The 18,020-nt window shown below is 38.4% G+C and overlaps 2 protein-coding genes across 2 annotated transcripts in view; one reads left to right on the top strand and one right to left on the bottom strand.

The window, feature by feature from the left end:
- PALMD (palmdelphin) overlaps positions 1 to 10,919 on the bottom strand; it is a 50,644-nt gene extending 39,725 nt beyond the window's left edge. The window contains exon 1 of the mRNA XM_013186719.3: positions 10,689 to 10,919. Within this exon, the coding sequence (XP_013042173.3) occupies positions 10,689 to 10,732 (44 nt within the window). The 5' untranslated portion in view covers positions 10,733 to 10,919. The remainder of the gene's footprint in view (positions 1 to 10,688) is intronic.
- FRRS1 (ferric chelate reductase 1) overlaps positions 1 to 18,020 on the top strand; it is a 146,108-nt gene that overhangs the window by 68,468 nt on the left and 59,620 nt on the right. The window lies entirely within an intron of this gene.

Raw genomic sequence — 18,020 nt, 5'->3', positions numbered from 1 at the left:
TTGTAATCTGTCTTTTATAAAATGGAACCAGTGTTTTTCAAATGTGGACTGGATTTGCCAGTTTGGTGGTATTAGTAATGAAATGGAAGTGTAAAGACTGTGTATCTCTTCGCTGTCATATCATAAGCCTAGCTGAAGTTCAGTAGTTTGGATGAGAACTGAATTATTCAGAACCTAGGTGAGACGACAGTTGCTTATTTGGTAAAATAAACATTGAAAACAATCCCTTTAAAATGCCTTTTCTTAGCTTACAGGTGCAACTGACCATAGCAGTAATGGTATATTGCTGAAATTGAACTACTAAAATACAGGCCAGGCCAGGCCAGGCCAGAGAATTGAAACAGCTGGTTGATTCCCATTGAATGCCCTGGAAGTCTTAAGCAAGTGCTTACCAGTATGAGCTGCCAGTGTTTCAAAGGGTGTCTCTTTTATTTTATTTCTGTTGCAATAGGCTGTTGTGTCTTTCTGGTCTCCATAATTTAGCTTTTCATGAATTATTTTGGATGGCACAGACCCAGTAGCAGGCTAATAGACCATAGTCTTTATTAGCAAATGTCATTTGCCCTTGAACTGTCTCTTATGCTAATCTTTTTATGATATCACCATTCTTTTTTGAGGAGTAACTGCATTTGCTAAATGCAACTTGCCCCGTCAATATGCCAAGGGAAGGTCCTGTGGTGATTTAGTACCTCTCAAAAAATGTCTCAGCGTGGCTTGGCTGACATAATTCTTTGCATACTGAGACTGTAGGAGGCTGACTGTCTTCATGGGGGCTATAGTTCAGATCTTGTCTTAGTGCCCGTCTAAATCAGCAACTGGACATGTTATGCATTAGCAGATGATAGTGCTCGGTTTGGTAATGAGTGGCATTTTTCACCCCAAGAGACTGGGGGTTGAGCCAGGTGTTGCCACAGCATTTCTCCTCAGTCACAGCTTGTGCAAGAGCCCTTGGCTGATTTGATATGGAGAAGAAGATGCAACCAGTAAGCAGGGCTTTGCTAAATCCTGAGTCTCCTTGCACTCAGGGTTGCTTTAGGAGTCAGCCTGATGACATGATGAGAAATTACCTGGGAGGAACAGCACTTCCCGCTTGGCAGAAGCATCATCTTTGTTACATTGCAGCAGTAACACTGCCTCAGTTTAATCGCTGTGACAAGTATGTTTGCTGCAGCAGACACAACTGCTCTTTACAAATTCATTGCATGTGTGTGGCAGGTTCAGCAGACTGGGGGCAGATTTTCAAGATGGCTGTCAACTCCTGTGATGCTTACAGGCTGTTTTCTGAAGACCCAGGACAGTGAGCTCTGAACAGAGAGGAACTGTAGAAACTCTGCCTCTGACAGCAGTGGGTAAAGTCCCTTTCTGTGTGCAGCAAACGTCTATTCATGTAAGGAGCAACCACAAATTCTGTTGTTTTCAGAGGAGCTGTTAATTGGATTATGAAAAGAAAATTGTGACTTGTCAATTTCTGAGCTTCTAGTCAGGTATTTAATTCCTTCTGCCTTCATAAATGGTACTCAGTGATAATTATTATTATACTATAATTATTATATGGTGTATATACAGCACAAGCCACATGATATTGAGCAGAAGAGATAATAACACTTCTTAGATGCCTGCACATATCAGCAAAGTGTATACCTATGTATGCATTTAAAATCCACAAATTCCTCCTACACACATCTCTATTAATACCTTCTCCTTCATCCAGAGTACTGACCACTGGCAGAACACAGTCTGTACAGAGCCTTTTCAAAGCAGCAGAGCATATTGTGTTCCAGTTATACTAGATGTTTTATAAACACTTGGGCTGGCAATGGTGTCTGACGTGAACTTATATAGTAAGAAAATAAAAGGGGCCTTCATAAAGGCTTGGCTTTGAATCTGTGATGCTTTGCATGCCCTACCTTTTCTGATAATGTTAGAGACCTTATCTATACTGGGCAAAGTGTGCTGTTAGAAAACATGTATTTAATCTACTTTAAATAACATAATATGGTTCAATGCTTAGTGACCAAAGATCATCAGGAGATAGCTGGACTTAGCCTTCCACTCCCTTTGCTTTAGCTATAACTAGATAACTCATTTTTAAACTAGGCAACTTCATTTTAAGTTCTATTTCATGTCAATGACTAACTTATAAATCTTCCTTAACACCTCTGGAAACATTCAAATAAATGCTTGGACTTCTGGAACAGATTTTATTATTAAGGTGACCTCAAGAACGCAAAACAAGGAAGAGATTGTGAGAATCAGAAATCATGATGAACACTAGGAAGATGTTGGCTGGTATTTGAGAAAGTAAGTTGCTGAAGAAGCAGTGTTTGTGATCCATAATTTGGTGTTTTGTCTGGCTAACAGCAGATACATAATAGCAGCTTGAAAAGTCTTTGATCAGCAGTTCAGTTCCCACGCTGGTAATGAGTCAGGGCTTGCTCAGCTGATACCTCATTCTGACAAATAAATTGAGTTACAGGATGGGCATAGAGCAGGAGTTGGTGTGGCATCAGTAAGAATGATAAAGTAAATCTCCACCAACCATTGTTTGTAGGGAAGAGCATGGAAAGGGTAACAATAGCAGCACATCTGCTATTGTTCAGCTAGAGCACTTTCAGAAAGAAAAAAAAAAAAAGAAAAGGATATAAAAGAAAGTATAGGTAGAAACTGGCTTTGCTTCAAGGGTGAACCTGCCAGGTCTTGTAGATGTCAGCTGTCTCAAGTGGATGAGTAGATTCTACATGTTTTGTCAGATCCTGGCAAGGTATGTACTGCCTGTGAAGAGAGCTGGTTTGTGTTCTGACAGGTAAAGGTAGGATAACACAGTAGTTTAAGTATGGAAACAACATAATGATGCAATTGTCAGGCTGCATGAAACTTGGCGAGAGCAGAAAAACACTGCTTTAGCTGGGGTTTTAATGTAAGAGTTCTTCCTCTTCTGAGGTCCTGACATGATAATGGTTCTTTCTGAGTGTATTAGCACACAAAACATACTCCTTGTGTTTTTGTACTGGATGAAACTAACGATGCTAAGGAGGTGGTTGTAGGTTCTTGTATACCATGGCTCTAAGAGCCACATGAGTGCTAACACACAGTTCACAGTTACTGATTCTCATCTTTCCAGCCTGCAGTATAGGGAAATTAGTATTAACAAATCAAGGTAGCTAGGACTTCACTATATGGAATCTGATCCTCATTATATAGAGCCTGATCCTCTGTGTCTAATCACTGGTTTAGATCTAGCGTGACTCCCCCAAATCTGGTGTGTAACCTTGACAGAGATGCATCATGTTTGTGGGAGTGTGAATAATGCACAGAGTCAGGCCTGCTATTCGTGAGCAGTTGTGGGTGCTGTTGACCGCCATGAGGTTCCAAAGAGCTTTAGTCCACTGAGTTACTGCACAGTTTACTCTTGCAGGGGAAAAAAAGTAGCTTTAATTATTTAGAGAGATCAAATTCATTAAAGAAGGGTGTGACTGTGCAATTTAATTTCTCTTCTTTATAACATTCCCTGGGATACTGCAAGCTTGGGCTGCAGGAGGGGCAAGTTAAACAGCTTAGCATCTCACCTGCACTGAGGGAGCCAGCCAAGGGAACGCTATTCTTGTAATGCTCAAACTTGACTGAGCTAGAAGTAATTTTCAGTGGCACACAGAAAGGTAGGTTTTAGCTCATTCATAGTCTCCTGGGGATGGTTTTCTAAGAGAACTTTTCTTACAGGTATCTTTCTAAAGCCACACACACCATCTTTATCCCCCAGCATTGACTTTGTAAGCAAGATTGAGTACCATTGTCTGTTACTTTGATAGATGCTAGGAATAATAAACAACCTGGATCTATCCTCTACCTGGGAGCCCTTGAAAAGCTCCCTGTAGATGGAAAATATTACTTTTTACTGCAGTTCAATTCTCACATCAAAGAAGGTCTTTTCTGTGTACCCTGTAAACCTCTTTGAAAGAACACATTTGTTTTGAAAGAAAAATTCTTGAACATCAACCAAAAATCTCACTTGGCAGATGAACTATGCTCATTTTTGCATGGATTACATTGCATGCCCCAAAATATCATCCATTAGTTTAAGCATCCCTAAAGTACAATTCTCAAGTAATATGTTTTTAGATACAGTTTAGATTCAGTTTCACTATATAAAACTGCATCCTGGTATATAAGTAGTGACTAGAAAAATTTCTCTTTTCTCAGTCCCATTATAAGGAATGTCTCTTATGGAATTTGTTGATTCTTTTTGGACTCCAGTGAGCGATTCCATGGCATGGTGATCTCATGATCTCATGGTGCAGGGGCTGAGGTGGCAAAGAGCACCTAGAAATAAAGTATTTGTAGCTCAAAACATGCAGTTACAAGCTGTGTCTGGGCAGATTCAAGGTCAAGCTTGCTGCTTCAAGACAGAGAACCTTTATGGGAGATGGCAGCTAAGGATTAAGTTTATAGAGGAATATATTTGGCTCTGCTCAAACACAACACAAACTGCGTTAATGTGCTTCACTACACTGAATTACTCTACAGTGCAATTAGGACTATCTGCCAAGCAGTTTTTTGGAAAAGAGACATTTCTACCTGAAGCATATGGCCAAATGATAGTCAAGACACATGTCAGCCTGGCTATTCTTTAGTCAGCTGAGAGCTCCATACTTATTGTGTCAGGGGAGAGAGAAATAAGATTATCCTGGCGTCTCTGAAGTCTTTCAGCTTTATTTTTTTGGCTAGTCAGCTATTACCAAAACAGGACCAAATTAATTCTTTGGGTACCTTTGAAGTCAGAAGAGTTATAGTTGTATTAAGACCCAAACTTCTTAGTATACTGCCTGTGCTGAATCTTGCAGGAGAGTTCCCTTTTGAGAGCTTTTCTTTAACTGAATGTAGTGTTTAGTATTCATTGTTCATCATGAGTCACCCTGCTGTCTGTTCAAAAGTTGTATTTGCAAAGAGTTGTTTTTGCCTTTTCTCAATTTTAAGTGAAAAATGATTTTTTTTTCTGCAGCTGATAATGCTCGATACTGTGATTTTAGCCATGTCATAATTCCAAAAGGACTGACTCACAACCAAGAGCAAGTTGCAAATACTTGTCATTCCAGCCTATGTAACAAATACTTAAAGTACTTGCTTTCAGTGTGAGGTTATCACTCTGAAACTCTGATGGACAAACCCAAGCTTGGAGAAAAATGTTTGCTAGTTTTCCCACTTTGTTCTTTCATATAACAGTTCCTATACTTTCCAGCTCACTGTTTCCTCAGCTAGCATTGCCAACATGAGCTGTTTCCAGACCAATGGAAACTTCCTGCTGAATGAAGCAAGTTGTACTGTTTGAAAATGGAAAACATTTGTAATCTTTATATACAAAGAAATAAGATCTTGCCATAAATATAGAAGCAAAGCACTGTTTGTTCCCAGATTTCAAATGTGTTTGAAATAGCTGTGAGCTGGAAAAACATTTGGGAATGTGATGGAAGATGGGTATTCTAAACATCTAATCATGAAATGGAGAAGGTTATTCTCTTATTTTGCTTCTTGAGCCTTTTATTCCCACAGGACATGGCCTTTTGAAAAAGGAAATGTGGCAAACAGGAAAGGAAAGCATTTAAGGAAGAAGCACAACTGTAGCCTGAGTTGTTGGCTTGGTTTTATCACAGTCTAGATAGAGGAATGGAAGATGAATGGATTCACGCCCAAATTCCACTGCTGTCATCAGCAGAAACTTTAGAACTGGGCACAGGGGCCACGTGTCCACCTCCATGTGGAGCAGTTAAAGTGCAAGGATCTCTGAGTCTGTGTCCTGATGTACTTTTGGTACATCAGTTGGTTGATCCTGTTTGATGAATGGGAGTGGTTAAGTCTTGTGGATGCAACCACAGTGCCGGAGATGTCTGTAACCTACCTAAAGAGAGGCCTCATGTAATTTTTGGGACAGGGATTCATGGCACTACAAATTTGGCCTCTTTTTTGTTCCCTCCCCAGCATTTTCAGGCCTCCCAAACCAGCATGGTTGCTGTCTTCATTCTTTTTCTGAAATCTGCAGCCAGAGCACGGCATAATAAAGGACATAATTAAGGACATAAAATGCTGATCTCTTGAGTGATTTCTCAAATGGATCTGGTGTATAGAATAACTTCATAGTTAAAGCAATTTTGCAGATTTAGAAATGCCCATCTAGAAAATATAGAAGCTCAGAAAAAAGCTACAAGTGGACATATAAAAATGTCCTAGCTTTGTGTAACAAGCTTTAGATAGACCAGATTTCATAGTTAAATATTAAGATATTATGATCTCCCTGTTTTTAAAGCCAGAGTAGTAAATGGAAATATCAACAGAATGAATTGCTTGTCATTCTTTTTATGGTTATATATCACAAAGGGAACCATGCTTTTCCGTAACTTTCATGTGGCAACTTCCAGAAAAGAACAAGCAAAGAAACCAACATAAAGTACAGGTTTGTATACCTTTATTTGCATATCTGTATAGACTATGTAATTGCTAGAAATACTTGCTTTTCAGGAATAGTGAGTGACCAGTCACATTCCACTTGATATCTGTCCGGCAGAGATTTTGAGAACCTAGGTTCTACCTATTTTTTCTCATAAGAACGTTAGCTAGAAGGTCTGGCAAGTGCTTTGTCAATGATCTCTCCAAAGCCTTTTCTGTATTAGTTAATTGCTTGAAAATTGCTATGGTGTGCTCATTTCAGGGATTTTATTACAGGCCAAAGGTAAGAACAGTGTTATAAAATAAACCAGGAAAAAATTCACCTCTTTTTCCATGACTGAATTCGTCTAGAGGTCTGCATTGAATTTTTTATTCAATGCATAGCTTGTCCAAAGTAGAAAATGACACATGAATTTTAAGAACTAAGCAATTAGCATAACAACACTGAGTTTTAATTTATTTATAACACAATGAATCTATAATCAAATACTTCTGAACTTGTTTGCACTGCTCTTAAATATCTCTTTAAATATCGAACTAATATCTTTATCATCTGTTAAGCATGAGATTTTCCTATGCTGGGAATATTCCTTATCAGAGCTGGGTAATCTTTCTGTTGCAATATTTCTCATTGAACAGATGAAATGAAATGATTGTTGAACCTTCCAAGGTAGTGGCTAATAGGTAGGTGCTACTCATTAAAGGTTTCCCTTTCATACTTAGCACTTGCTATATAGCATTTGGGAAACTTGATTCTTGTAATCTATTTAGTAGTCAATATGGACATATGTTAGGGGGTACAGGGGCAGGAGTTAAATAGGATAAAAGAATGGTGTTGTCTGTAGTGGAAGCAAAGGAAACCTTTCTAAAAGGATAAGTGAAAGTTCATTGGTATAGGTATAAACAAGTCTGTAACTGCACCTTCATGGTGTTTGCTAGGAATCACATCGTTCACAGCTTGGTATAAAAATGTATAGTGGTGGAGAATCTGACACTGCATTTCCATGCCGAATTGTGAATTCTCCCTGGAATTCCAAAACCTGAAGCGTCTTTAAACAAATAGAAGACGCTCTCTTGAATCTTTGGTAATGAGATCATTTTATGCATACCAATTTACTCTGATTCAAATGCCTCCATGAAGTTACTCTGTTTTGTTACAGAAAATATAACCTGGAAACAGCTGGATAGGTGTTGGGCAATGAGTCCTGCTCTGCAGCACTGCTGGAAATTGTGTGCACTGATAGATCATAGTCAAACAGGTTATTACGACTGTCACTGAGTCAGTCCAGACTTCCCTCCAACACCCAGCCTTCCTACCCACTCTTGAACACTTCTACCTTCAGATTTCATGTCATGACCTTTTATGCCTTTTCTTTGCTGTTTCCAAATGCTTATATTAGTGTACAGGGTCCTGCTGATCTGTGTGCAGATAAACTTTGCTATCAGCTGTGTAGCCAGCTGGGACTGATTTATGTAAGTCCTAGCCTGAAGGTATTATGTACAGCGCCAGGCAATCACATCTGCTGTTTGCTATCTACCTTTTGCTCTATATAGCCATGTTCTCTGCACTTGTGAAAGTCCCACCAGGAATCCCAATGTAGTAAATGTCACTGATATGACAGTAGCAGTTAAACCCTTTGGGAGCTCCAAAATGAAAAGAAATCCCTCAGAAGTGTATTGCTAAAGTCTTTCATGGCAATGGACATTTTTAGTGTACTGCTGGAGTTGGTGTGTGGAATATCTTCCCTTTCTGATCCCTCTGAGCATCCCATCTCTGATATGAAACTAGTGTGACTTGATTTTGTGTCGTATTTTAAATACTGTGGTTTATATAACAATCCATTTATTTTAGGGGAAAAGTCTGACTAACGATTTTATGGTGATAAGGGTTTGCAAGTGAATATCGCTACCCATGGAAGATGATTGTAGATGTAATTTTTTAAAAAACAATTTTCTGATGCAAATTGGAACAGGAATGGCACTAGATCACTGCTGAAAAACTGGAAAACCTTTATGTTCATCTAGTTCCCGAATTGTTGTCTGTGTGTGGGGGGGGTGTTGTGCTGTTACCATGACTCTTCAGCCAACAGGAACACACAAACACTGCAACAACTTCAGGCATCCTTTATTGAGGAAAAAGACAATAGATATCAATTGCAGTTTGTTGGACTGAAGCTGCCAGAATTTGATTTCAGCCTTCGCTATGCCTGAGGTTGGATTTATTTTAATTTTATAAACGAGTGATATTTTTAAAACGATAGTGAAAATCTTCACTATGTATTCACTTAGATCTGCTTAATACTTCTCACAGAATGTTAACAAAGCAGTCCTGTTGTGGTGGACATCTCGAGATTAAACTAATTATGTACCAATGTTGATTAGGAGTTTGTGGGAGAGTGCAATTCACTCAATTCCATGTGCAAGTTTCATAATTTACTATAGATTTAAGCTAGATTTTAGATCGCCAGTGCAGTGGAGTCAGTGGAGATGGGCGTCTCCATAGGAAGGGCACTTCCACCATTCCTGAAATAGATGAGTGACTCTGGAAGTGTCTGACTCCCTCTGCTGACTACAGAGCCTCTTTCTGCTGCGCTACTTTTCTTGTTGACAAAACAATGTTCTTGATTCTTTCTTTGAAAAAATCCAGGTTAAAAAAAGTTTAATATGTAGGCAAGTCAAAGTCTACAGACTGCAAATATATTAAATGAATATTTTAACATGAACAGAAACATTTATGTTGCATTTTGATGTTAATGTATATTCTTTATCCCCCCTAATGTGAACATTCAATAGTTTTAACTCAATTGGATTGCTGTCTACTGTTAAATCTAGAAAAAATGAAATGCCATCCTGAAAAGGAACCAAGCTGGATCCCTGTCTGCTATCCCTTTGCCAGTGCTGTGCAGTCCAGCACTGATGCTTCTGACAAAGACCTATCAGCCTCACAATAGGCAGATATGGAATAATCCGCCCTTTCTCCTTCTCACAGCGGGCTGATCTGTAGCATTTAATGATTGGCTGGAATTCTGAAACATTAAATAATTCTTACATAAAGCTGATATCTTAATTATACTTAATTCTGGAAATAACTACTTAATTCTTTTCTTAATATTGAATCATAGGTTTCAACATCTTCCTATGGCAACAGGTTGTACAGTTTAATTAGACAGCAAATGTAGAAGTCTTGTAAGATAATGCTAATGTCAGTTTCTTTAGCAAATATTGCTGTGTAAGTGTAATTACAACTAATTTGGGGTTTGACAAATTGCGCTAGTAATTCACACTTTGTGTTTATCAGCTTTGATTTTCTTTCTCATCATTGCATCTGTTCACCTAGTGTGCTTGGATCCCTTTGTGTAATAATTTCAGTTTTTGTTATGCTGTGTGTGTGGTGTGTTGATTGATAACAGAACTGAGATTCTACAGTTCTAAGTAGATGTAATCCATCATAATCTACAGAGGAACATTCATTAAATTTGTACCTAAGCATATTAGGGGAAAAAAAAACCATGTATACTGTGTGTATTATTTAAATGAAATAATAAACACTAACAGCTATAGTTAAATTAGCAACACAGAAAAACACACATGGGAGAAATTAGTTAATTTCTAAACCAGTTTATAATGTATCTGCTTATTTCTATAAAACATATAAATATCTCTAGAAAAACTGTTAACATTATTTGCCTTCCACAAAATAGGCAAAAATAACTAAGCATAATTTTCTTCCCTGAGAGACCACACCGTTTCTTCTCTATTTGAGATCGCTCTTTAATAAAGTTTAGTGTCAGACAGAAGCAGGTTTAGAACAGCTGTATGAAATTTAACTCCATTTCAACATTCCTTTGTCCTTTCTTTGTCACCTCTCTTTCCATCCTCTCTCTCCTTGCCTTCCTCTTGTCTCCCAAAACCGGTTACAGTCATGGTCACACACACATTTTAAAATTTTAGTTCAGTTCTAACTTTGACATAAATGTTCATCTATTATGAACTAGCACAAATACATTGAAAGTATTTTGGATAAATCTAAAGTTCTCTGTCCTGTCCTCACACATCTGAAGGCATAAGAACTCAAAATCCAAACTCACACCATAATTGTTGACATATGAACTAGGAGTTAGATTTTTTTAGTAAGAAAGAGAAAAGCAGAATAAAGAGAAGAATCAAAACAATAGGGAAATGCAGATTTTGATAGTCATATTTCCTAAGAGCAGTATACAGCCTCAATATGTTTCAAGAAGTTGGGATCTTACCTTTTGTGTCTTTGATGTTCGGGAACAAAAGCATCAGCTTGCATTTTGATGTCACATTTATCGCTACCACTTTACAAACGAGAAAACGGTAGAGGACTGAAAGAAGTACAGGCTGGGGTGATAAATCCGTTTGATGCTGTGTTCCTGTGCTTTATTTATTCACACTTCCAGGTGAAGTATGACCTTCTTCTGTGGAATTAAGAAGAGCAGATGGAAAAATATATTTTAGAAATCCCTGTGGTGGGTCTAAGAAATACTTGCTAAAGATATTTCCTCTAACAGATCACTTTGTCATCTAAGAGACCTTGTTGAGTCGCTTGCCCGTTATAGTCTAGTAAATATTTAACTCACTATATGAGACTTGGGTACGCATGATTTGTAAGTGGGTGTAGCTCTTACTTTGGCATTTATTATGGCCCTTTGTTCTAGACAAATCCTAGCTAAATTAGTGGGTGAGGTAAAGATGATGATGACTTACTGTAGTTGCTGGACTGATAAAAATGCTAGGCAGATGATAAAGGTCGCTTTGAACATAAGTCATAAACTTTCATATCATAAACTATTTAAAAATGTAATAAACATGTTGAAAGTCTGCAGGAAAAATCACAGCAAATCCATTCTAAAATTGAACTTCCGTGATCAGGAATGGTGAATTTTCTTGAAGATAGGATGAGTATGCTACACTGGATGTGGAATCAATATATGTTTTGTTTCATGCAAAGTTGCTCCAAAGACATATTAAAGATATGTTTGTTAGATTGGAAAATCAGGAGAAGCTGCTTCTCTAAACAGATATGTCAGAAACAAAGAGATAAGGAAGCAGGCTGCTTGGGAACCGATCAGAAAGGAGAGCTGCCTCTGCTACCTGCAGTAGAAGTTTCAGGGGCTGCAAGTCTGCAGTGTAAATCTCTGAACTCCAGAGAAAGACAGAGTCTTTTTAATTTTTTCAATATTCTTCTTAATTTGTGTTCCCATCATTTAGGTAGGTAAACTTAGATGAAATGGAAAATATAATGTTGTAATTGTTCTTTCTACGTTTGGTCAGGTTAAACTTATGAAAATCCCATGTTTCTCAGGTATATGTTGCTCCAGTTATTTGTCTTCAGGAGATGACTGGAAAAAAATTTAAACACTAGTGAAGAAATAATTTTAAAGGAGATTTAAAAATACATATATATCGACAGAACCTTGAATATCAACTGCTGTATGCAAGATTAGCATCTTTAGGTTGCACAGGAGCCCCAGTGCTATTTTCAGAGCGCATCCTTTAGAAAGGCTTGTTCACGTTACAGTCTTCCCTGATTGTCTGTGGTGTATCTGGCTGTAGCGGGGATTTTATCTGGGTAAAACAGCTTCCGTGTGTCTCGCTTCCGAGGTCTGGTGAGGTGAAGTCTCCCTCTCGCGGGCTGCCGCCGGCATTGCGGGGCTTGGTGGCAGGGCCCCTGGCCCCGGGGTGCGCCTTGCGGGCAGCCAGCTGGGCCCCGACTGCTTGATGCCCCCGCGAGCAGCTTGTAGAGCAAGCTGAGCCCTAACTCGTTGAAAAGGTTGTGCTTCTTACTTGGGCAGAAACAGTATAGCTTATTTTTGAGTATTTTTCTCTTACATCTGTTTTGATGATCTCTAAAAACGTACACACAGGATTGTTATTTCAGCATTATTCTGTCAGCATTTAAATCAGGTATCAGAACTGTAACTATGATGTTATAATCATATAATTTATATCCATTCCCTGTAATACATTTAATAAAGCCTTGCACTGTGCCATGTTCCAGGGTTGCTCACAAAAGTTTGCTTCTGGTCTATTTGAGGTGCTTAAGTCAAATTGGGGTAAACTAATCCCTGAATAGTAACGTTAGTGTTTTAGTAAAATATATATGCAGTAACTGAAAGCAATATTTGAATCTTAGTTTGTTTTTACTCTGAATCCTTTCATCTTTTACTGTGCCTAAATTGGAAATAATCAAATTTGAAAACTTGGAATTTGGAGGCCTATTGCAAGATGAAGTAGGAGCACATAGAGGACACGGTAAAATGCCTTCAGATCTGCCATGGCCAAATCACTGTCACAACATTTCTATGGCACCTCTGTATGGATAGAACAGGAGCAAACAATAAGAAGCATAGTGAAGTCTGAGGACATCAGAAAGATGAATTAAGTGTACAGAAAAAGTGATTGGTGGTAAAATGCAGATTGGGAGTGTAACAAATATACATAAATGTTCAGAAGAGGCTGAATGAAACAGATAGGTACCTGTCAGACTGAATGGTAAGAAAATTTCCCTTCCCTTATAAAATATTTCTTGTTTATTCATGAAGACATTGCCTGAATCTGTATGATGCAAAAGACAGGAACATGCATTTAGTGCTCTGCAAGTTTTATTTTGCACAGACATGCAAAAATATGTGCAGATGTACATTGAGAACCACAACACATGTTGGCTTTACTTTATATTGAGACTTTTGTCTTCATATAAGTGTCTGTAGATCAAAATTATCTTAGTATTATTTTTAAACTTTGCTTTTCTGAAGAGATAATTTTGTTCCCAGAACTGCCACACAATATTACAGATGTGATAATTTCTTAATGACTTTCATATAAGTCTTGCAGATATTGAATTTTAACCCAAAACAGCTTTAAAGCAAAAACAAACAAACAAACACAAACCAACACCAGCAGGAAAAACAAACAAACAAAACAACAAAAACCCACCACACCTTTTCCTCTTCTCTTAAGAGATCATCTTTTTTATTGTTGCTCAGTTTAACCACAACAGAAAAGCAATAGAGTGATGGGATGGTATGTGAACAGCTCAGGACAGCTGATGTGTTTATGCTTCATTAAGTTTTGTCCAGCTGGACAGATCAGAGAGGTAATCACAAAGTATGTAAAGTCTCAACTTTTCTCATAGTTATCATAAGGTGTCACCGAATTCAGTCAAGAGCTGTGCACATATTTAGACTTCCTTAAACTCGGGGTTTTTTTTCTGGGAATGTTGAAATGCAAATGTACAGCCTGACTTGTGGTCTATACAGATTTAAAAATATTACCCTTGATCATTAAGTTACGATTCACTCAAATAGATAAAAATTTTCGCTTTTCAGATTAGTATTCTTGGAAGTAATTTGTTGAATATATTGCTCAATTTTGTATTGTATGGAAGTGACTCACCCTCACCATGTCATATCCTATGTGATGTTTTCATACAAGAAATACTGCTGAACTTTCATCTGAAATGCTGATGCACCACTCTGAATTTGATTTATGGCATCAAAAATCTGGGCCCAGATTTTTAAAATCAGTAGCCTGCTTTTTAGTGTGTAAATGTTTCCAAAAGATATATAGAATTGTTAAAGTCTTCCATCCTCCTGCAGAGTTCTGGAATGATTCCTTCTAGCAGAGGTGGCATTTGTCTCTTTGGCTTTGGGATGCCTTGTGGAAATGTCTAACAGTGTGGTTGGAGCTTTATGTTTGTTTGTTTTTCTTCTTTGTAAGCTTACACACACTAATGGACTCTTCTCTATTTTAGGAGGGAAAGAGAAAGGAAATCAGTTCTTTGCCAAAGTCTAAGGTTTAACTGAATACACAGCAGATTGGTCGGTGTTGGGGTTCTGCTTTGCCTAAAGTAGAGAAGCTGGAATCAACTGCTTTTGGGTTCAAATATCTCCAGAATCAGAGTGTTTCCCAGGTTCTGATCTGGAGCTTAACTTTAGGTTTGTGCTTCCCCAGAAAGTAGGGGCGTGGAGAGAGATGCAAAAAGACACTTGCCAGCAAGCAACAGGGAGATGACAGAACTGAGTGTTCTCTCCTTACGTCATATAAATATCCATCTCTAGAATCTTCTGGGACCCATTTTTATTTCCATTTTCTTTCTTACCTTCCCAAAAACTTCCTCCGAAAAGGAAGTGGTAGGGGCTGACCTTCAAATGTCATGTTTCTTCACGTGGTATCTTTGTTGAGAAAGGCTAGTGAGCGTAAATGAAAAATAAACTGCAGTAATGATGAACTAATGCAGTCCTAATGGAATACACCTAGACTGACTGCAATTAAATGCCATGGCAGTGTAGCAGGTTTCTGTAGTTTAATGAGATAAGCAAAATAACTGGCCTTTATGTCATGCTATTAATAGGCTGTACTTGATTAAATTAGAACAGAAGCAGTTTGCAGACTGAGGCAGGTATACTGTGGAAACACTGAGTTCAATGTCAGTGACACAGCAAAAATTTCATGTATAAATCACAGCTACAGGAGAAAAAAAGAAAAAGTTTTGGAAAGTTGTTCACATTAGCACATTAGCAGATCTAACGGTTGATGCTTTTCTTCTGTTCCCTGCCCCCCCCCCCCCCCCCCCAAAAAAAAAATATAAATAAAAATCTTATTTAGAGTCCTCCATGGGTCGCAATGAACTCTGGAATAGAATGTGCATACATGTCAAATCTGAATAGTTTGGGATCAAATATATCTAAACTGGCTTCAACAATAGTATAGATATCTGAGGTTGATGTATCTCTAGCACTTAAGAAAAAAATGCATTATTCCTTAAGATCTGGGGCAAATATTCTGTGGAAGTTACATAAAGTATCTATGGTAAAAGTGTTCTCCAGGTAAAATTTATTTTCAAATGAATGGCTCAAGCTGAACACACCAAATATTTGATGTGCTGTTCAGATACAAAACAACTAGTTCTGACTGCATTTTGCATTAAGCTTCACCGGCATTTTGTGACCTGAAACTCAAAGGCCAAAGTCTGCTTTTTTTAAGTTCCAGGCTTGAATGGAGATAGGACAGATTCAGTGCTCAACTCAGATGATAATTTGGTTTTGAAATTTTTCCAGAAATGGCTGCTTATTCTAGTTGCCTTAGCCTGGGGGACCACAGAAAGGGTCAAACTGAGAGAGACACAGTAGAAGCATCTGGTTTCTAAGAGCTGCCTCACAGTGCTTTTGAGATTGATTCAGGGTCCTTCAAAGTATGCCATGTTAGATGTTCAGAGGCATGAGTAACAGAGAGTAGGGAGCCCTCACTAAGAAGGCTGCAAGTTCTTCCTCTGAAACTGTATCAGTCTACAGACAGGATGTCCTCTAACAGCAGTCAGGATCACAGTGCTCTGAACAAATGGTCTGGTGGGTTCCATTCTCTTCTGACTTCTGCTTTTGGATGTTGAACAGTCATTTTGTTCCTCAATGGAACTTGTAGGCAGGAAATAAGCTTCAAAAAGATGTTAGTGTAGCAGTGTATTATTAACTTGTCTTTGCTGTTGAATGAAGCCTTGAAGAATTTGGGATAAAACAGAGCTGTCTTAATGAAACGGCATTTTTTTTTTTTTGTAACTGTATTATGTACAAAACCAATGGCTTCTTCAAAATTTTGCTTCATTAACTGAGAAGCATTAAAAGCTCAAAACCACTGTGAAGGATGTGTTAATCAAAATTATTAATGAAATGTGATGACCTCCATATAGATGTTCCCATGCACAAAAATAAGGGCTCTGTAATTGAAACCCATTATATTGTGGCTACATTGGCTGAATTAGCAGCCTCAGGTGCTGGCTGGCATTCAACATTGCCAATTTTTTGCTCTGCTAGCTATATGAATGGGGGAAAAAGAGAGCTGTAACAGCAGTCTGCTCTTTACTAATAAGAAGGTGCTTAAGATGCAAATGAAAAGCTCTCCTAACCCCTTTTTCAGTACATATAGTATCTTCAGTCTGTCCTCCCTTTCCTCCTGTTAAAAGAAATTTATTATACGAGACTGAGCTGTTCAGATTTCTGTGCTACTCAGCAGTTGTGCTACAATACAAAGATCATAGATCTCATTCCCATGTAAGGACACCTCTTTCCTTCTATAGCAGAAACTCATTAATTTTAATATACACCAGTGAAGCAGCTGAGTGGGCTTTGAGGTCTTCTTCACAGCAGCATGTTGTGTTGCTTCTGCACCACTGAGCTCATTATTCTTTTATTAAGAAAGCAAGGAGGAATACAGTGTGTACAGTCTTAATGCTATCTTCACATATCACAGGGCATCAGCATTCTCTGGAAACATGAAGAGCCTGCTCAAAAAAATTAAGTGAAATGTTCTTTGTTTTGTTTGACCCACAAGTGAAGGAATATGTGGCACAACTGATCTCTAAGCCATTTGCTTCACTATGCCCTTCTTACTCCACAGTTTTGTAGGTCAAGGCTAAGAAAATTGACTGCGTAAGAAATGAATACTAGAGATGCTATGTAGGGCTGATAAAGGACCCGTCTGTTCTTCTTCTGCAAACACCTGAATGTAAATTATTTCCTCAAACCTCCAATATTTAGCTGTGCTAATGTGAGTATATTTACAGAACTATGCATTTGCTCTCTATGTTGCTGCTTTAGGAGTGGGATTTCTTTTAAGCTTTGGGAGCCTGGTTCTATTTCTGCCAGTTCCTAAATTGGTCTGAAAACCAGTCCAGTTCTGCCAGAGTGCATCTAGTATTCAGGCCATTGGAGATTTCTAGGGGAGGCATGCAGTGGTGCTCAAGACATGATTGATTCAGGTCCATTTCAGATTTGAATTAAAAATGAAGGTTTGATTCAGCTGTCACATCCTCCAGCCTCCCTGTCCCACCTCTGGTCTGTCAATATGAAAATAAATAGCGAACAGAGAATCTGCAAATTTCAGCACGCTGCCATTTGAAGTCAGCGCTGAGGCAGAACACATGGTGATTTCTGCATATCCAATATTATCCATGGTTTTATTTTGTTCATTAAATAAGTCTCTGTTTATTTTCAGTTTTGATTCTACAGAATTCCTCAGGACTCAGCTGTGAGGATTAAATCCAAGCAGCTGTTCTTCAAGTTCTTAAGATCAAGTCTTCCTCCTCCTTTTCTCCTTTTTAGGTTTGTCTCTCCTTACTGTCTTCATGAAAATACGCCCTTTTTTTCTGGTTTGCCCCAAGACTTGTTAATTTTAATTTACAGGCCTGAAAGTCTCCTTTGTATGCAGTAATTCCCATACTCTGAAAAAATGTATCAAGCTCCAAAGGAGCTTTATCTAACCTACCTCTCCTGGGCAACGGTTCAGGAAAAAGGAAGAAGAAAAGAATATTGGAATGTCTCCCAGTAACCCCGTGCTTTGTCTCCCTATGGTGATTGATTAGTGTCTTGTAAAGAACTGCATGCATTAGTCTAATTGATGTGCTGTGTGGTAGAGGGTACCTGCTGTCTTTGGTGGTTTGCAGTTCATGTATAACAAAAGTGTACTATGTGGTTTCTTTCTGTTCTGCGCTGCTAACTGGGGTGTGGCCGGACAGCAGAGAGGCAGGCAACATTATTTCCTTGTCCTTGCTACCCACATAACAG

Source organism: Anser cygnoides, chromosome 8 (genome assembly GCF_040182565.1).
Source record: "Anser cygnoides isolate HZ-2024a breed goose chromosome 8, Taihu_goose_T2T_genome, whole genome shotgun sequence".
NCBI lineage: Eukaryota > Metazoa > Chordata > Aves > Anseriformes > Anatidae > Anser > Anser cygnoides.
This window is presented reverse-complemented; position numbering and strand designations above follow the sequence as displayed.